Below are 21,580 nucleotides of genomic sequence, written 5' to 3'. Positions count from 1 at the left end.
AATGCTCTTAACCGCTGAGCCATCTCTCCAGCCCCTGTATTCTTATACATACAGAATTGCTTCTAAATACTAGCTGGTTAAAAATATTTTTTATTTGCATAATCTTTCTTTGTAACTGTTGGCTATAATGATATTTTATTCATATACTTAGATTATGCTTATGTGTAAATTATATTATAGCACTTGATTCTTTACTCCAGCCATGACCTTAAAATCTTCTATCAGGTAAATCAAATCAAATAAAAATTGCCTTCCATCAAATAAAAATCCTTCTTCATTGATGAATTTTCAAACTATTTTTTCTCTTAAATCTTACATGTTCTTTTAGACCTAGTTTATGAAGTAGTGAGATATTATTATAAACTGGAAACTCAAAATTTAAACATCTAGAATAATAAAACACATGTATATCTTTAAGCTTGGATGTGTGTTGGGGTGGCTGTAGAGATTTTACAGTGGTTAGGAGCATTATCTGATCTTCCAGAGGACCTGGGTTTAATTCCCAGCATCCACATGATAGCTCACAGCTGTCAATTACTTTAGTTCACGGTGGCTGGGGATGGGGATGGGGGAGGATCTACTGCCCTCTTCTGGCTTCCATAGCTACTGCATGCATATGGTGCACAGCCATACATGCAGGCAAAACACCCACATAGAGAAAATGTATTTTTTAAAAAATTATGTGTGTGTGTGTGTATTTCTACATACTGAACCTAGGACCTTGCATGTTTTGGTCAAACTCTACCACTGACCTATCTTCCTGGCTCAGTATAGACCTTACAGTCTCCATCCATGAACCTAAAGTTAAGGAGCAATTGGGCATACAGTGCATGATTTCATGTTCCTTACAGTTACCACACTCGGGAGAAACACTAAAATGTGACAAGTGCACCGAGAGCTTTAGTTATGTAACTGAAGAGACAATAAAGGCATTTGACAAATACTTAGGGGGTACCAGCAAATTATTATTCCAAGCCCTATGTATTAATATCAATATTAATATGAATGCTTCAATGAGCAAAATCCCTGTGCTTTTTTACTTACTGGGGGTAGGAAGAGGTAAAGAGACCATAAATAAGTGTATCAGATACTGCGAAAAAAATTTAACTTTGAGTAATGAGATTTAAAAAAAAGGGTAAGAAAAGGTTTGAAAGCGGTAGGTAAGAGGCTGCTACCCAACAGCCATGGGAAGCCTCTGTGGTAAACTGACATTTGAGAGGAAGTCTGAGTGAGGGGTAATGTTACTGTCAGAGGGAAGTGATGGGAACATTTAACATAGCATCCTTGGTATGTAGAAATATGTTTTGGCATGTTAGATGAGCAAGTTGGCCAATGGGATTGGAACAGGGGCGAAAGGAGGACCATGATGAGTCTATGGAAGTCAGAGAACTTTTACCAGGGCCTGCAGACACTAGCTAGCTCTAGGAACATGGGCAGATATGCATGAGCTTTCAAATATACAGCAAGCTCCCATAATAACCGACAGCCAATGGCACTAGGTGTGGTCTTCAATCACTAGTGACAACTGTTGACAGAATGGTCCAAAGGATTGCCAGTCACTTTAACCAAGGTTCCCAAATGTTTGTGCTTAGCTTTCTTTTCTATGTATGTATGTATGTATGTATGTATGTATGTATGTATGTATGTATGTATGTATGTATGTATTATGTATGCATGCATGCATACACGAGTTTTCTCAATTGTTTAAGAGTAAATCACAGAAGCGATGACCCTACAGCCTTAAATATTTCAGCATATCTTCTTTGGAACAAGAAATTCTCTATAAAAACTATACTACAACTATCAACATCTGGAAATTAACGTTTACAGAGCTGTTATTTAACATTTTGTTATCAGTCTCAATCATGAACTCTGCGTCAAAACAAAACAACCACAAAAAACACAATATATTAGAATAGTGATATTTTTCCTTTATGCGCACATAATCTGCAACCAAGTCAGATCTTTTCCCAGATTTCTTAAAAATTATGTGCATGTGTCTCTCTGTGTGTATCCACACTGTGTGGGTGTCTTCTGAGGCTGGAAGGCGTCAGGTGCCCTGAAGCCGAGTCACAGGTTGTTGTGAGCCATCTGATGTGGGTGCTGGGAGCAAGCCAGGATCCTCTGCAGGGGCACCAAGGGCTGCTTCTTAACTGCTGAGTCATCTTTCCAGCCCCTAAAGTCTGAATTTTGAAGTATATATGATGGCATCAGCATATTTTAATTCTAAAGACAGACAAGTCATTCTGTCTGAATCCGTGTTTCCCTCACGATTTAGGTGATGCTTTGGGCTGCTGACTTCCAGAGAGTGGGTCCTATCGGGGCACTCACTGCTTGGATTCATCACTGGCACCATTAGTTTTAGTCACTTGGTTAAGTGCTGTGTGTCAGTTCTCAATACTTGGAAAGACACCATTTTATCTTTTATAACAACCAAGCCGGGAGATAAATGCTCCAAAATATGAAGCTTTTTAAGTATCATGTCTTCTCCAAGAATTTCTGAATTTCAGATTAGAGATGTTTTATTTTGGTGGCTGCCAAATGGATAATCTTTCTTTCCTTCTCTGCTTGCTTGTGTGTGTGTGTGCATACATGCATGCGCCTGTGCGTGAGTACTGGGGACTGAACGCAATGCATCACGCATGTGAAGAGAGTGTTCTCACTGAGTTGATTCCCAGCCCAAACTAAATACTTTTTCCTAATCTCATCTTCCTTTCTCTATCAGATGGCACTCTACTGGGAAGACAGCTTCCTTTCTTTATGTGTAGCACTTGTGGAGACTTGGAGTTTATGGTCTCTCATTTACTGTAATTGCTTACGTAGATGCTCAAATGACTTTGAACTCAATGGAGTCTCCCGACAAGATGTTTTCTCTGTCTTCTGACTTGCCCCCCACCATACCTTGAACACCTCTGGCACTAGAATTGTTTTCCAGGCTCATTTTTCCCGTCCTTGTCCCTGAACCAGCCATTTCTCCACAGGGCCTCTTGGTAGCAGGGTGTATCACCCTCCGTTCCTCTAGATCAAAGATTACCCATTACCTTTTGTTGAATCCATCCCGCCAACTGCAAACAGTGTTCCAACAGTCGACTTGCGAGGTTTCGTCCGAGGACTCTGCAACATGGGTCGTCTCTCAGGTAATAAGTGATACTTCATTGCTTCCATAATGAGTTTCTGACATTCTATGTCATCCCGAAAAAGTGCATTGTTTTCCATGTCTGCCAGGAACTAGAAAAGAACAGAATATATGTACAATAAAGATTTTTTAAGATATGCTTTTTAATCCATTGCCTTGTTCTACTGATCGGCTTATTTCTAGGATTTTATTTTAGTTTTGTGACAGGGACTATGTGGTCCTGGCTGGCCTGGGATTCATGATGCAGACCAGGCTAGTCCTGAACTCCAGATTCTCCTGTTCAGCCTTTCAGTATTGAAATTATAGGGGTCGATGTACCAGCTTGTCACTGCCTCTGCCTCCTGAGTACAGGGACTAAAGGTGTACATCTCCCTCCCCTGCCCTGTGTGTGTTGTTTCTGGGGCAGGAACTCACATTGACTGGCCTTGAGTTCAGGGGCAGGAACTCAATCTATGGCCCAGGCTGGCTCTGAACTTCTGGTCCCCCTGCCTCAGCTTTCTAGGTCCTGAGACTATGGGCAGGAGCTGCCAGAACAAGATCATTAATGCCTTCCTAGCATGTTCTGAAATCTGATATTTTTAGTCTCCCCTCATCAAGTTTCATGGCTTTCTTGGACATCTGAGGTTTAGTTTTCCATGTCAATTTAAGAGCCATCTAGCTCTTTTATTATCTTGACTTTTTGGTGTGAACTGTACCGAAAAGCTTTTACTAGTTAGGGAGAATATACACTTTATGATATTAGGTCTTTCTGTTCAAGGGGCCTTTTCACTTGTATGATGATTTTCTTTACTGTCTTTGCCTTCGTGTTATTAAGTTTATTCTTACACATGTAATTACTTTTATTGCCAATTTCGACTGATCATTGTGACTTGTACTTTAGCCTGGCACTTTACCACACTCACTGTGCTCCAGCTGTGGTCCATCACTCATCACCAACTAGGAATAGTCTGGCATCTTTTTCTGGGTGGACACAAATTATTTCCGTTGATGGGTTTATCATACTGCCCAAACTTTCAATGTAATAGTGAATCATTGGGTCAGTGGAACCTCTCTGCTTCCGGTGGGCGATCAGCAGGCATTAGTGTTTTATTGTTTCGCACTGTAGTCGTTACAGCATTGTGTGGTCCATTTTTATTTAGGCTGCCTCCATTTCCCCCTGCTTTAGAGTTCCAGTTATGAATTGGCACCAATTTTTCCTCAAAAATCTTTCACACATCTATTTATAAGATCATATTTTTTTTCTTTTAAGCTCATCATGTAATGATTTCCTGATAGATTCTTGTTCTTTTGTTTTGATAGAAAATTGTTCTTTTGTTGTTGTTCTTGGAAAACTTTCCCTGGCCACGGTGTATTACCCTTTAAAACATAGAGTAACCCTAGTCTATTAATTAGCCTGTTGGGCAAAGGGCACATATCATACTTAATCCAGTGAGCTGACGTTTAGTAAATGTACCAAGTGGACAGGGCTGATGCATTTCTTTCACTCAGAGAGATCCCAGAGCTCAGTTTCTCTTAATTGCCATGTCCATCTGCCACCACCCATCCCAAACATCAATCTATCCATACAGATTTGCCTTGTCTGCGTATTTCATACAAACACAATCATACATGCCCTCTATGTCTTGCTTATATTATCCAGCATATTCTTTCGGCTTGTCCATGGCATAGCATGTATCAGTGTTGCTGCTTTGCTGTTGGATACTAGTCTACCGACTGGCTCTGTTCCACTCTGCCCATCCAGCAACTGATGGACACTTAGGTTGCTTCCTGTGTGGAGTGACTATAAACAGCTGCCAAGACAATGATGTGCACATCGCTGTGTGGGGATATGCTGATTTCTCTTGGGTGGATAACTAGCTAAAATCAACCTTCACTTTAAAGGAACCTCAAAACTGCTTTTCAGAGCGTCTGCACCACACTCCTATTCCCGCTAGCCCCTGTGAGGCTTCCGTTTCCACACACCCTCCCAACCGTGCCCATGTCAGCCAGCTGGAGAAGTAGAAAAGTGGGTTTTCCTTTGCATTTCCTTAATGGCTAACAATGCTGAGAATATGTTTAGGCTTTGATAACTGAAGAGAGATCTGGCGGATCTCTATGGACCCATAGAGGCCAGGCTGGTCTAAGGATTGAGTTCCAAGACAGCCAAGGCTACACAGACAAATGCTGTCTCAAAAAACAAAAAGCAAAACAAATAAACAACAACAACAAAAAGCCCATGGCATTTGGTAAGCATGTATTGTAAGCCAAAGGCAAAATAATCTCGGCAAGACACAAGTCTCATGACCTGGGCCAGTTTTTCCCATGAACACAAAACATAAACTTAGCCCAGAAGCCATTAGTGGGTATGCTTGGAGTTGGCTCATTTAAATTAATGTTAGTTCTAGTATTACTTCTGATACTTCGTGCTTTCTAAATAAAAATAAATGTGAAATAAAACACAGGCAGGCAGTAAAGTCTCAGGAGATTTTATAGTTACTGCAATTTGAAGTAAAAGATATTTTTAACATGCTCATAAGTTCTGTAGTTTATTAAAACTAGATTAGTGAATTTAAGTAAAGAAATGAGAATATAAAAATTACAAAGCAATTAATTCATGAACAACAATAATCAAGTATTAGTGCAGCAGGTAAGCTATTGTTTGGGAAATTATTATGACTGGCTAAACTATAAAATATTGATTCTAATACACTTTTGCTTTTTTTTTTATTATGAATTCCAAATGCCTGTTTGCCATAATCAGTGGCAAATCATTAAAATAAAAGTCTCTGGGAAATGAGACATTTTGATTGTGTAGATTCTTCACTCTTGTGTTCTTTTTTTTTAAATATTTATTTATTTATTATGTATACAATATTCTTTCTGCGTGTATGCCTGAAGGCCAGAAGAGGGCACCAGACCTCATTTCAGATGGTTGTGAGCCACCATGTGGTTGCTGGGAATTGAACTCAGGACCTTTGGAAGAGCAGGCAATGCTCTTAACCGCTGAGCCATCTCTCCAGCCCCCTCTTGTGTTCTTTATTTTGTTTTGGAGACAGGGTTTCTCTGTAGCCAGGCTGGCCTTGAATGCAGATTCACCTGCCTCTGCCTTCCAAATGCTGGGAATAAAGACATGCACCGCCACCACTCAGCTTATCTTCACTCTTGCATTTGTTTGTCAAGACTATTTTTATAAATTTGTCCCCTCGAAACACATATAGAATGAGAATGAATTATCCACATTGCAGAAAACTTGATCAGCTCTAAAGTTTGTCTTGTCATAGCACCAGTAATTGTAGTCCTTTTTCCTTCTTGAATCTGAGTTCATTTTTAGGAGAATTCCAGGCAATAATGACTGCAAAAACACTTTCTTGTTTTGATTATTCAGTTTCTTCCGAAATGGTCACTTGGGAGACTGGGAGATGGCTCAGTGGTTGCCACACAACCACGCTCTTGAATTGAGATCTCCAGTTCCCACACAAAAGCTGGGTACCAGGTCATGGATCTATAAGTTCAGCACTGGGCGGGCTGGAGACAGGTGGATCCCTCGAACTCACTGGTCAATCAGTCTAGCCACAGTGATGAGCTCCGGATTCAGTGAGAGATCCTGTCTTAAAAAATATGGTGAGGAGTGACCAAGGAAGACATGTGCTGTTGGCCCCTGTCTTCTACAAGCACTTTTGTTTTTTGCTAGGTAGAGTACAAACTTCCGCTCACGGGAGCCAGAAATGATGCATTAGCTGCAAAATTAATATAAAGAAGGCAGCATCTGTAACAGTTTAAATAATAAGAAAAAGAAAAGAAGGCCAAGCCTGAATCAGCGAGAGCTCTCACCTCCTCTGCGCTCAAGGCCTCTTTCTCTAGTCAATGCCAGAGAAAGGCAGGAGAAAAAGCTGGGGAAATTCCTACATATTCCAGCGAAAACTGCACAAAGGGGAAATTGTGCAAGTCTGTAATGACTGCCAACTCTGAACACTCTGGCGAGAGGCCTCACTTTGAAACCATGGCATCATTTATAGTACATTATGTTTCACAGAGTGCATTTCTCTTATATAATCCTGAGACAGCCAGATAGGAGGCACCTCGGCTTGATAAGAATCCCTGCCATCTCCGTTTCCCAGAGGGGAGACTGTGGTATGAGAACACACCAAGTCAAGTCAAAGCTTCCGGTGTCAGAGCATTTACCACAGAGCCCCGAAGCCAGTCGGCACCTACCCAGCATGCGGCACTGAGCTGATCTAAAATTTCTGGCTCTTATTACTAAGTTACCTCCGGTTATTAGGACAGGTTGACAGTAGAGTCCAATAAAATTGCTAACTCGAAATCAACAGAGCTCCTTAATCAATGTGAGTTAGATAACTTGACCCTCTGAACTGCGAACAGAAGCAGCCTTTTGTTGGTTTAATATCTTTTAACGGATTCATTCCACAGGAAAACATGTATAAATTACTTTGACAGACTAGCCAAAGAAAAACACCCACAGACGAGTGCCATTTATTACCTGTGGTGCAAGGAGAGGTAGCCTAATATATGCCAAGAGTTTACTGAGATCTTTCCGCCTCTGCTCCAAATCGTGCCGGACCCAAGTAAGAAGAGCGTTCAGTATTGTCTCCTCATTAGGGATGTTCATGTCATCACTGGCCAAGAGCTTTGCGATTTCATTGGCTGGGAGTAAGACGAACTCCTGGTTTCTGATTACTTCCATGAAATGTTCCTAGAGGGGAAAAAGGCAAATAAATTATTGTTCCATTTAGCCTTCACTATTTACATGAAAGAAGCTAATTTTTTTTAATATTAGGTGTCAGGAATAATTTGTACTTCAGACACAATTTTATAGCCACCCATTAGGAAAGAAAGCCAGGAGAAACACTAACCGGTACCCCTCATTAAACGTGTGAGGAGAAAGTGTCAGCTCGCTACACTGTCAAGTGGACCTATGACATTTATTTACTGCATTGCTCAAGTTAGGGAATAGTTTTGATGGAGTTTCTGAAGGAAGATTGAAAAATGAAGTATACACCAAGGAGAATGAATAATATCAGGTTCTTAAGGAATTTAGGCAGCAGTGAAAGTACTTCTGACCCAGGAATTGCCTCTAAGCTGGTCAGGCTTCCTAAGATTCTAGATCAAAGGCCTGGATCCTGCCATGGTAGAACACTTATCTTCAAGCTTATTCTACAACCAAAGCATCCATTCATGTTTTGTTCTGATCTGCTTTGTTTTAAAGACAGGGTCTGCCTACATAGCCCAGGCTGGCCTTGAACTTGAGGTTCTTCTGGGATCATAGAGATGTGCTACTACACATAGCTCAAAAACATTCCTATGCCTTTTAGAAGATCACCAGGATTTCATGTCTATTTAGAAAACTTAAATCTCTTCTGATCTGATTTATGCAGAGTTAGTTTGCTATTATCAAAAAGAACCAAAGCAAACTGTTAAGCTAGCACGTCCTAGGAGCAGGACCTGGGACTGCGCATGACTGAGTCCTGACTGCATGTTAGAATCAAAACCTCTGCGATTGGGAATGCGACACTAGCTCGCGCCCGAGGAGTGAAATAACTTGTTGATCATTATCATGTTAATTAATCTGGAGAGAAAGAAATCTTCTCTTAAAATCCCTTCCTTTAAAGCGTGTGTATGTGTTTGTGTCTGTGTGTGGGTGCAGCATCTGCAGAGGCCAGAAGCTGGAGTCACGGTAGTGGTGAGCCGTCTAAATACGCGTCCCCACAAGAGCAGTACACAGCTGCTGCTCCATCCCTCCAGCCTGAAGGAAAGAAATCTCACCCTCTCTGCTTCGAAGTCTCTAAGTCTTAACGAATAATGGATATAAATACAAACCCCAGACGTGATCTTGTAATGTTGCTTTTACACTTCCTAATGTACTGTCTGCCTTGGCATACAGGGTTTTAGTGGAATATCTAATGCTGCTCAAATGAGAGCTAGAGATAAGCCTATCAATAACTATCTTCCATATTAAAATGAGAATCATAGTTTCCATTTAGCCTGTGGTAACCCAAGCGAGATACTGATCCGAAATCTATCTTGGGCTGACGTTCCTTTCAGCAGAGTCTTGGGAGGAAAACCATTCGTGAATAATTAACTAAACTCAATTGCTCCAATTCATCATGATTTGTTAAAAGATACCAAAGTGAATCTACTTTATATGATTGATTATCATTTTCAGGAACGTATTTTAATAAAATCTCAACGCTGGAATGGCTTCAAGCAAACTGTTCTACTCAATTGCAGACTGACATTATAAGATGATTTGGGAACACACAGCAAGAGCCAAAAATGATCAAAACAAGGCTGGGGCTGTAGCTCGGTAGAGAAGGGCTTGCCTGGCATTAGTGAGACTCGGGTACAGCCCCTAGAACTGCAAAACCCTCAGCCTGGTCACTCCACCTGTCATTTGAAACAAAGCCAAATACTTACAATACAAATGCTTCTTTTAGCATCATTTTATAGTAAAATAGACCAAATGTCTAGCTCTAGCAAGTTATAGCTCAATGATTGGTTAAGCAGGCAATATGAATTTGGAAGAAGATCACATAATTTATGTAGAGATATTTAATATATAATGTTAGGTGAGAGTCTGGAGATGTAAATAGTATTTCTGGTCACTTAACGATAGGTGTGGCTAGGCATGGTGGCACAGATCTGCAAGTCCAGCTCTGAGGGGCAGGAGGCAGGAGGACTGTGACTCTGAGGCCAGCCTGGGTCCACGTATGGTATGGCTAGGCGACACCTTTGCACGACACTAATGTGATTGCTGTTCTACTGTCCTATGGTATTAGCTGCATTTCCTCAGGGTGAGGAAGCTACCTGACAAACTGTTCCTGTATCTGTTTCAGAGGAATGCCCTTTTCACTCCGGCCTAATTTATACTGCATGGGAACTGAGCCTTTCAGCGGTTACACAATACCACTGGAGCAAGTTTAAACACAAAATTCCTGTCGAAAGCATGCCTTTGCTTTAAAGTGGCTATTTTAGAAGAATTCAATGATTTTTTTTTAAAAAAAAAACATTTTCTAGACTGAAAAAAGAATCACATTTAGAATTATAAAAGTCAACGCTGTTTGCTTCATAAAAAACTCTAGTGACATAAAAGTAGTTGTAATGATAAACTAATCTAGAATGTTGGGGTTAAATGAAAGGCTCCAGGTCATGTTCAGAGGCAATGGAGAAGGGGAACAGGATATATGCGCATGCCCTGTGTGCCGCCATGCACTGACTGAACTCACTGCCCAGCAGCATGCTCGTCTCCTCCTTCCAACCTGTTTTACGGAAGAAGCAGCCACCAAGCTACCAGGCGCTTGCTAGAGGCGCCCTTTCCCCCTTCAGAATCGTTTCCTAAGCAAATGAAATTACTGAGGGATTTATTTAAACTGGAGATTGAATTTTGCTTTACATTCTTATTCGGTTCCCATAGCAACATTCAAATCAGACAATCTGCCTCTAAATTACTTATTGTTATTAGAGTTCCGTCGAGTTTCTCTATTGAAGCTAAGTAATGTCAAGTAATGACCTTGACATAAAAAAAACTCTACTGCAACTAATTGGCTATGAAAATAGCTCTAAAAACATCCAGCTAATTCCAATTGAATTTGCATCTAAACCTTAGAGCAGCAATCATGCCTGTACTGTAAACAACAGGAGTGACCTAAATGCATACAAATGTTTTCACGTGTATAAAAGTCCTTCATAGGAAAGAGAGCTTGGGCCTGGAGGGAGGGCTCAGGGGAAAGGCACTTGCCACTGAGCCTGATGAGTTCCTTGGACCCACGTGGTGGAAGGAGAGAACTGACTTTTTTTGTTTGTTTTGTTTTTTGATTTTTTGTAGCCTTTGGAGCCTGTCCTGGAACTAGCTCTTGTAGACCAGGCTGGCCTCGAACTCACAGAGATCTACCTGCCTCTGCCTCCTGAGTGCTGGGATTAAAAGTGTGCGACACCACCACCCAGGCAAGAACTGACTCTTGCAAGTTGTCCTCTGATGTCCATGTGTGCACGTGCTCACAGTTAAATATATGTAATAAAAATATAATATTAACAAAAAGGAAGATATTAAGTTGTGCACTTACTAGGAAGAAAACAAACCAAGATGTGCTTTATTTACTTACATTTATCTTATTCCAGAAGGTGTTTGAAACTGCAGATAGAAAGTTAAGAAATGAGGGGCTGGAGAGGTGGCTCAGCAGTTAAAGAGCACTGCCTGCTCTTCTACAGGAACCAGGTTCGATTCCCAGCACCCATAGGGCAGCTTACAATTGCCTGTAACTCCAGTTCCAGGGACTCCAACACCCACTGCTGACCTTCACAGGCAGCAGGCATGCATGTGGTGCACAGACGTCCACGTAGGCAATGCATTCACACACATTAGAGAAAGAAATGGGACTCTACAAAGAAGTGAGATGAAGTGGGTGCATTCAAAGGACTTAACTTAAAAACACTGACTTGCACTGCATAGAGCCGTGCTGTTGTGCAGTGTTTTTACCAGATCATTCCACGTTCCATTATCTCTCAGGCTGTTGAATCAGAAGCTCCTCTGATTTTGAACACATAATTCTCGCTTAAGAATACTTAAGTACTTAACAATACTTGAGAAGAGTATAGTTCCACATGGTGGCAAGCCTTGTGTGTAATTGAGGCATCTGAAATAGGTCTCCCATTCATCCTTTCTTCGTTCATCTTATACTGTATCAGAATACGACGCCCACTCTGACCGGTTTCCACCAGTGACTACGCCAGGGGTCTGAAACCCCCACCTTCGCTGCAGGGCAATGTTTAGGAAACCCCGCTTCTAAAGCGGCACACCTGCCGTGAGATTCTCCTTCAGGAGACCTTCTGCTCGTTTCCCTTTCCCAACTCAGCGCTGCGCCATGAACTTGAGCCTCAAAACCACATGAAGCCAGGAACATGGAGACCAGCTTTCGAAGGTAAGAAATGGGGTGACGAAGATTCTGGTTTTCAGAGAATACATACCATAGTGTAATTGTGGGCCACTTTATGCAAATCTGTGCAGCCCTGGGCATCGGCAAAAGAACGGATTCCAAGGCAATTGGACGGGTGAAGCTGCTTCATGAGAAACTTACAGCATGCTTCCACAACCTGGGAGAGCTGCAGAAGGCACGCGGTAGACAGCAGGCTCTCGATGTTATCTTCTTTTAGTTCAAGGCGGCCTAACAGGAGGAAATTCCATTAACGAGGGAGCTTCAGGAAGCTTGTTTACATACAGTAGCTGTTCTTAACAATGGGATTTCTAAATAAAAGCTCATTACACACAGTACAGACCCTGAAGGCTTAATATTAAATGTGAATAATTTATCCCTTTGTGACCTTTACTTAAAAAAAAATGGCAGTTGGGATGGTGGCGCACGCCTTTAATCCCAGCACTCCGGAGGCAGAGGCTGGTGGATCTGAGTCTGAGAACAGCCTGGTCTACAAAGTGAATTCCAGGACAGCCTGGGCTGTTACAGAGAAATCCTTAAAAAACAAAAAACAAAAAAAAAAAACCAAAACAAAATCAACCAACCAATCAATCAATAACAAACAAAAAACCCAAAGCAGCAAAAAAAAGGAAGAATGGCTTATTTTCAGAATTTTTAAATGTTACATTAACTAGCAACTAATATCTAGGATTATATAACTCTTAAATTTTAAATGTAAAATTTTGCCTATATTACATAGCTCACAGAGAGAGGGGGAGAGAGACTGTTATTGTGTGTGTGTGTGTGTGTGTGTGTGTATGTGGAGTGCAGAGAGGGCACCTTGTTCTATCATTCCTTTGCTTGATGTCCAAGACAGGGTCTCCCACGGAACATGGCACTCAGGTTTTTTTTTTTACCTTGGCAGGACAGACAGCAACACCCTGCCTCTACCCTCCAGTACTGGGGTTACAGATACATACATCCACATCCAATTTGAACTTAGGTGCTGGTGATTTGAACTTAGGTCCTCATTTTGCAAAACAACTGCTCTTATTTACTAAGTCATTTCCCCAAACCCAACTCAATGTGATTACTCGTGGTATGTTTATGACTCTGGTCTCCATAGTCATCTGCTACACGCACATGTACAGGTACACACACACACACACGCACACATACACGCACGACCCCCCCCCACAGACACACACACATTAAAAAATCTTCAAAAACATTCACAAGCTTCATCCTGATAATCATTTAAAAGGTTTTAACATAGAGATTTTTAACCAATACAGAACAGCATCAGACAGTGATGTCCATAGAACTAAACTGAACTACAGATTACTTTATTCAGAGAGAGAAACTTGAACTCTAGGAGAAGTAAGAAGGCCTGTTTGAGGAACTGCTTGAGGCCAGCCTTGGCTACACATTGAGTTCAATGTCAGCTTGAATATAGGACACCTTGTTTGAGAAACATAAACAGAAGAGAAAGGAAAACTGAAATCAAAATACGTAAGTCTAAAGGGTTTCCGTTTGTTTTCTGACTTGTTACCTGTGTATGCGTACTGAATTAAGGACCACAATGAGTTCGGCTCCACACCTTCCATCTTTATTTCTTCTTGCCTTGCCTCCCTGACATCATTAGTAAACATAGCAGCGAAATAATCCGAGACGGAGGAGAGCACCAGTCTGAGGACACAGTAGAGAAGCAATCAATGAGTACATTAAAGCTGGGCGCTCATTAATAAATGCATCCTCCTCTTTGTTCATCTGGCACTCACACGAGAGCACAGTACCAGCAAATGTCCCGTGCATCTGACAAACCCCTTTGTGCTCTACTCCCTTCTTTTGAATAATAAATTACTATTACCGAAAATTTCCTGCTGAGGTAAATGATTTTTCCTATGCAAACACCACTTTATGACATCTTTTTAAAAAAGTTATAAGTACTTGGTATTAAGTTGACTGTATATATGGAAAGAAAAATATAAAGGTTATTTTTCTTTTTGCCAGTTTTAAAAATAACCTAAACCATTCGGGGCAGAAGTGAACATGTAGAACATACTTTGAAAATGGTGTTAGCAAATTTTATAATATTTCAAGCTTTTAATACTTTTTTTGTTACAGCCTGGTATAGTTAATAAGAAGGTGGCAAATACTACAGAACAAAAAAATAGGCCAAAGATAGATGGTGTCACTCGGGCAGAGACCGGTTGCTTAAAATTATCATTATTGAGGGAGGTGAAGACTTTAGTTCTGGAGGTGCCGGGTTAGCACTGGGGAGAAGGAGCTCACGGTAATGTCCAGGATGCATGAAGGCTCTGTAAGGTTACTGCCAGGGAGCAGGGACAGCGGGAGGACAGAGCGCCAGAGGGGCAATGGTAAGCTGGGTTGTGCAGGTCGCCAAATGGACTTTGGTTCTCAACTCAATGACCTGGGAGTCGCTGAAAGCTTTTAAAACAGTGCAGGGGAGGAGGGAGCAGAGGGCCCGTGGGGTCATCTGTGAGTGGTGGTGTCAGCAAATGCCTGGCTGAGATGATGAGCTCAGCCTTAGAGCCTCTGGGAAATCCATGTTGAAATCTCTTCTCTAAGAGACCATGTTCATAACCCAGGCTTTTTAATCACACGAATTTGACAATAAATGCATGCTAATTGACAGCTATAAACTCAAGGGTTTTACAAAAAGTTTTGGACAATGCTAATTGCTATTGAAAGACATAAAATAATCTTTGTGATTGTAATGGTAATTAACAATGAATAACTTAATGATATAAAATTATCAGAAGAAAACGAATCTTTCTTTCCTAGACATTTTTCTTTCTTTTTACCTTAAGAAATATGTCATTTGTGTTAAAGGATCCCCACCTCCACTCTTATTTTTCATACTTCATAGAGATCAGCAAAAACAAAATTAGGGAATACACAGGGGTTTTAAAACGTGCTAACGGGCAGGAGTGTGCCTAAGTGGTCAGGGTACATGCTTAGCATGCAGGCCTGGGTTCGGTCCACAGTGTTAAAAAAAAGAAAAGAAAAACTGTTAAGATTCCGTGAATTCTATTCTGTGAGATGTTTTGCTTCTGGCTATACAAACTCTAATTTCCATAAAGCTTATTTAAAGCATTTAACAAGTATTTAATATGCAGGAAAACTGTTTATTGTAGCTGATATCTACAACAAACAATATTGACTGATGTGAGGCTAATGCCTGTGTTTCCGCAAAAGAAGACATGGACATTTATGTTGAGTAATCTCATGTGTGCTGTTCTTTCGGACACTCTGAGTTGGATTCCCCTGCCTGAAGTCTTAGGGCTAACTGGGGTACATCATCTCACTGCGTCTAATCATAGTTATCTAGGGACTATTTCACATGGACAGAAGTTCTCAAAGCCATTACCTGTGAGCTGGAATCCTGCGATCGCCAGCGACTAAAATGACATCGCACAATTGCTTATGTCTCAAGTAGTTCTCCATTTTTTTAAATGTTTGCTCTGCATGGTTAAGGGCTTGGAAGAATTCATCTGATGAACATGGCTCCATAGTATGGCAGGATGACAGTGTCTGACTGCTATTGGACGTCCTGAAACAAAAAAACACATTTTACATAATCACCATGGCATGAAAGTTTCCCCCACTGTCCCTGTAGAGCCTTCACATGCGATATAAGAAACAATGTCGCCAGGCAATATTACAGGATAACTATTCACTGTCTTAAAGATGTTTTTCTATATAGGGCCTCACAGCATAACCTAGGCTCACCTCAGACTCTAGCCATCTTTGCCTCAGTGTATCACGTCTGGGACTATAAGCATGTATGGCATACTACTTTGCGTTTTAAAATCAACGATGCTTGGGTATGTGTGTCTTGTTAACACATGAATGAAGGTGCCATCCACAGCTAGAGCTATGCATATTCTTTGTATTGCCATTTTTGAGTTCTCTCTAGTAAACCCTGGGACTCTGCTGAAAAATAGCCAAGCTATATTCATACTGATGGATGTTACTTCCTAATATATTTAATGGTGTCATTATTATTTTATTTAAGATGCAAAATATCCTTTACTTAAAAATGGGTTATTTTCAGCTGGGCATTGGTAACACGTGCCTTCAATCTCAGCACTTGGGAGGCAGAGACAGGCAGATCTCTATGAGTTCGAGGCCAGCCTGGTCTACAAGTGCTAGTTCCAGAACAGGCTCCAAAAACTACAGAGAAACCCTGTCTTGAAAAACAAAACAAAAACCAACAAAAAAGGGCTATTTTCATAGGTTATCGATAAAATACACTATCATATAGTTGTATGGCTGGGGCAGCCTGTGGGGCCACTGGCAGTGGGACCAGGATTTATCCCTTAGTGCTTGAATTGACTGTTTGGGGTTCATTCTCTTTGGAGGGATACCTTGCTCAGTCTAGATATAGTGGGGAGGCCTTGGTCCTAGATGTACAAGACTTGGTTGACTCCCATGGGAAGCCTTATCCTCTCTGAGGAGTGGATGGGAGTGAGGTGGGGGAAAGGCTGGGGGAGCTGGAGGAGAGGGACTGGGAACTGGGATTGGCATGTAAAATGAGAAAAGATTGTTTTTTTAAAAAAATAATTAATTAGAAATGCACCATCATAAAAACAGCATTGTAAATAATTCTCTCAAAAACTCAGATAACCAGTAATATATATTTAAAAAGCTAAACTAGTTTAAAGTAACTTGAAGGGCTGGAATCCAGGGCGCGTGTGCCGGAAAGGACCACCGTATCTAATTGTCTAGGACCATCTGAGTCAGTCAACACCCAGGCAGCATTTAGCTTAGCTCTTATTTCTCAGCGGCTCTGTGGAATGCTTTATTGAATTACGCTTCAGCATATTGGAAGGTAATTTTCTTAATATAACTAATAACCCTATCAAAAAAAATCAGATCTCTTACTTCTTAAAGTAAGAGCATCTGGAATAGATGGAATTAGTTAAGTTCCTTGCCAAGAACTATTGAGTTTGTTCATGCTTGTAGAGACTGCTGTTTGGCAAATGCCTTTTCCTCCTGGGAGGCAGCTAGACTGTATTCCCAGCCTGTCCTACACAGAGGTGTGTTCTGAGGGAGGGGGCAATGCATGTATTAGGATCTTGTGGGAGAAAAAACACAGTATCTAATATTTATAAACCACAAATTCTTCCAAAATTGAAGGAAAGGAAGTATTTCTTTCCTAGGACTCTGATCTTTGCGCCCATTTCTTAGGTTTCATCTTAAAAACTAACAGTAACGACTAACCAATGAGTGGGCTGAAAGATCTGAGTCATCATCCAATCAAACACTAAGCAATATTCAACTTTAAAAGCTCCGTCATAGTTAATATCATCATCATAAGTGATTGTCTTCTCATTTTGATATTGAGAGACTCATGCAGAGAGCATCCTGTCCACGGCTTTACGGAGCTGACAATGTGAACATTTCTCGGCTCTGTCTTTTCCTCGTGCTCTGGTTTTGAGAGTTGATTTGAAGAGTACTGGAGAACAGTTTAGGAAGGTTCTAGAGTTGTTGTCCAATACAATAGCAACTGGCCACTGTGAATCCATTTCAATTAAGAAAAAAAAACCCACGAAGTTTTCATTTAATAAAATAAAAAATTCACTTTTTTTTTTTAGTAGTTGGAGTAGTCATACTTTAACTAAACAAACCAGATGATACATGGCAGCATGTCCATCAATGCATGAAGTCCTATTGCACAGTGCTGATCCAGAATCCCAGAGGCCTGGGATCAGCTCCTATTCAGTCACTATATAAAAATAATCTCACTGGGGACATTATTTTATTTCTAAGCCTTGCCTTCTTCACCATCAAAATAGGAGTAATACACAGTATTTTATTTTAGAGAATTACTTGTAGAGGATTATGAGGTGAAACAATCTATGCACAGTCCACCGAGGGTAAATTCACAATCAAGGTACGTCACTGGCGGGAAAGGTCACTTTGCTGTGGACAATGGAAGGGCTGCTGTCCCAACCTTTTCCTGACATAGTGCTGTCTCTTTGGTTGTCTTTTAAAAGATGATTTTTATAACTTAATTTCATACTTCCTCTTTAAAATGGCCTTTAGTAAACCAAGTAGGCATCCTAACTGCCAACAAAAACATCTGAAGATAGGTCATTGTGGAATATGCAAAACACATTTCTCTCTGTTCTGCTTGATCGCGACAACAGAGGAACTTCCTCTGCCTAGTTTTGCTTACAGGATATTACTAAGACGGCAAATCATACTTCCAAGAATGGGACCAATTGAATCATTTGTGGGAGACCTTCACTGTAACCAACTACATATTGATGAGTATTTCTTGGCTTCATTTTTAGGTTATGTCACTGAACTAGGAAATGACTTTAAGTCAGGAAATGGCTGAACACAAAAGAAGAGAAAAGAACCGAGAGATTCGGATCACCAACTGTTCACCTCTTAATTCTCAAGGTGTGGCACTGTGACATCAAGACATCGCAGGGATACTTAGAGAGGACCCTTGGAGAAAGGGTCTGGAATTCGAACTCAAGTATTATAAGGCAGGAAATCCTTAACTGGCAACATGGCCCAGCACCTGTAATTCTCCAGATGTCACAGGTACCTGCATGTGTATATACATACAATATGCGCAGTACACCCCTCTCCATGCCCCCCTCTCTCTGGATAGGAGCTCACTATGTAGCCATGGCTGGCCTGGAACTCACTATGTACACCAGGCTGGCCTCAAACATGGAGACTGTTGACCTCTGCACCCCCTAGTAACAGGATGAAAGGCATGTGCCACCATGTCTAGTACGGTAGAATTTTTAAATGAAGTAATAGTTTTATTGAAGTTTTAAAAATTAACTCACAAGAATTATACTTGACTTTGAGTAGGTAAAAAGCTGCTTTGGAACTGGTTAGTCTGCCTGGCTCTCTCTCTCTCTGCATAAGTGATTGATGTCTGGCACCTGCATTATAGCATGTGACATCTAGAGTCTACACTTCTGTAAAAGTGCAATTAATGAACAGGAATCTTCCAGCATCTTTCACAAATACTCATAATCACGAGTATAAAATAAAATGCAAATTTATTAGTGTAAGCTATCAGTCTTTAATTTTTTAAAAATATTTATTTATTTATTATGTATACAATGTTCTGCAGGCCAGAAGAGGGCACCAGACCTCATTACAGATGGTTGTAAGCCACCATGTGGTTGCCGGGAATTGAACTCAGGACCTTTGGAAGAGCAGGCAATGCTCTTAACCGCTGAGCCATCTCTCCAGCCCCCCAGTCTTTAAATTTTTATGTGCACTGTTCAGCACATAAATGAATGCCCTAAATCTATTTAATAATTTATGAGGAATGTACAGATAGCATCATGCAATTTTTATTTATAAGCTACAGACAAAAGCCAGGAGTGGTGGTGCATGCTTATAATTTCATCATTTAAGAGCAGAGGTAGGAGGACTGGAAGTTCAGTGCCAGCCTGGGCTACATGAAACATTACCTCAAATATCTTTAAAAAAAAAGTGAAATGGACAAAAAATAGAGGTATAAAATATAAGTAGAAATTTAGATAGAGAATTGCGGCTCCAGAGGAGCATCACATACTTCCCCAGGCAGCACATGACTAATGCTGGAACACAGGGAGAGAAAGGATCCTCTGGGTATTTGTGAAGGCAACAAACAGGGGAAGCTTGCAAGGAAACGAGGAAGAAGGAGGCAGCGCTGTCCACTTCAGAGAGTGCTCCCTTCGCCCATCCAACTACTGACCAGCCCTGGCCCTGCTTAGGACCTGAGATAGGAGCATTCAGGGTGGCACAGCCATCAGCTGGAGTTCTCCCTCCTAAGGACAAGACAGTTGTATGAAGAGTTCTATCGAGAGCTCCAGAATTATCTTTAAGTCTGGAGTTGCAGTTCAGTGGTAAAGCCCATGCTTAGCAAGGGTGAGACTCTGGGTTCACTACCCAAGACCCCTCAAAACAAAAAACACCTTTGTCCCTTACCTTCTCCAGAAAACCACATTTTTATTTGGGGACTTTTCCCCACCTTCTGTGGACACTAAGGCAAGGATATCTGTGGCGAAAGGTTAAAATGAGTCTAAGAATCATAAGGAACCAGTACAAAGGGGAAGGCTCAACAGGCACAGTACTAGAGAGAATGAAAATGGCAATAATCTTTGTGAAATCACTTTAACAATGCAAATCAAGAACCTTAAAAACATGAGGCAGCCCCAAGTCTCTGTCCTGAAGAAATAATAATCTGTATATACAGATATTGATCCGCAGGGAAGATTTATTCAAGCTTGTTTAGGGGGAAAAATACTACAGATAAGCTAAATATTTGCTAAACAAAAGATGTATCTATACACAGAAATGTTAAGCTCCCCCCCCCACTGCTTTCTTTGGGGTTTTTTTGAGACGGGGGTTTCTCTGTGTAACAGCCCTGGTTGTCCTGAAACTCACTCTGTAGACCAGGCTGGCCTCAAACTCACAGAGATCCACCTGCCGAGTGCCGGGATTAAAGGCGTGCGCCATCAGTGCCTGGCATGTTGACCCACTTTTAGAAGACTGAGCATGCGGTTAAGGAGAGGGCTGAGTCGGGAGGGCTGGCCTCTCAAGCACGAGACCTGAGTGTGGATCTCTAGCGCTAGCACCCCACTAAAGACGCCTCCCCCGGCACTCAACTCTGTGTTGCAACTCCTGCCCCCCCCATCCCCTTCGTAAATATAATATCTTTAAAAAATATATTTATTTATTTACTCCTTTTTTGAGTTTATAATATAATTGCAACATTTCTCCTTTCCATTTCCTCCCTCCAAACCTCCCATGTACCTCGCTTATCTCTCCCTCAATTTCATGGCCTCTTTTTTATTAATTGTTATTGTGTGCATATATATGTGTGTATGTGTGTATATAAATATATATTTTTAAATATAACATGCTCATTATTTTGTTTTTTTTTGTAGTTTCTTTTTTTAATTTATTTATTTATTAAGGATTTCTGCCTCCTCCCCGCCACCGCCTCCCATTTCCCTCCCCCTCCCCCGATCAAGTCCCTCTCCCTCAACAGCTTGAAGAGCAATCAGGGTTCCCTGACCTGTGGGAAGTCCAAGGACCGCCCACCTCCATCCAGGTTCAGTAAGTTGAGCATCCAAACTGCCTAGGCTCCCCCAAAGCCAGTACGTGCAGTAGGATCAAAAACCCATTGCCATTGTTCTTGAGTTCTCATTAGTCCTCATTGTCTGCTATGTTCAGCAAGTCCGGTTTTATGCTTTTTTCAGACCCAGGCCAGCTGGCCTTGGTGAATTCCGGATAGAACACCCTCATTGTCTCAGTGTGTGGGTGTACCCTTCGCGGTCCTGAGTTCCTTGCTCGTGCTCCCCCTCCTTCTGCTCCTGATTTGGACCTTGCATGCTCATTATTTTATGTGTGTGTATGTGTGTGTCTGAGTGTACATGTGTGCACTCCATGTGTACAAGAGCCTGAGGAAGTCAGAAGAGGGCATCGGATCACCTGGAACTGGCTGGTGTTACAGACTGTTGTGAGCCAGCATGGGTATTGGTAAATG

The 21,580-nt window shown here is 41.3% G+C and overlaps 1 protein-coding gene across 2 annotated transcripts in view; it reads right to left on the bottom strand.

Moving 5' to 3' along the window:
- The window catches only part of Klhl5 (kelch like family member 5), a 61,662-nt gene that overhangs the window by 13,502 nt on the left and 26,580 nt on the right, over nt 1–21,580 (bottom strand). For both annotated transcript variants that reach the window (XM_005359260.3, XM_005359258.3), the window contains exons 2-6: nt 15,434–15,616; nt 13,592–13,728; nt 12,095–12,291; nt 7,614–7,826; nt 3,042–3,228 (exon numbers count right to left, since the gene is read on the bottom strand). In XM_005359260.3, coding sequence (XP_005359317.1) covers nt 3,042–3,228; nt 7,614–7,826; nt 12,095–12,291; nt 13,592–13,728; nt 15,434–15,576 — 877 coding nt within the window. In that variant the 5' untranslated portion in view covers nt 15,577–15,616. The remainder of the gene's footprint in view (nt 1–3,041; nt 3,229–7,613; nt 7,827–12,094; nt 12,292–13,591; nt 13,729–15,433; nt 15,617–21,580) is intronic.

The sequence above is a fragment of the Microtus ochrogaster genome, linkage group LG1 (genome assembly GCF_000317375.1).
Source record: "Microtus ochrogaster isolate Prairie Vole_2 linkage group LG1, MicOch1.0, whole genome shotgun sequence".
Lineage (NCBI taxonomy): Eukaryota > Metazoa > Chordata > Mammalia > Rodentia > Cricetidae > Microtus > Microtus ochrogaster.
The sequence above is the reverse complement of the archived record's forward strand: the minus strand, read 5'-3'. Positions and strand labels throughout refer to the sequence as shown.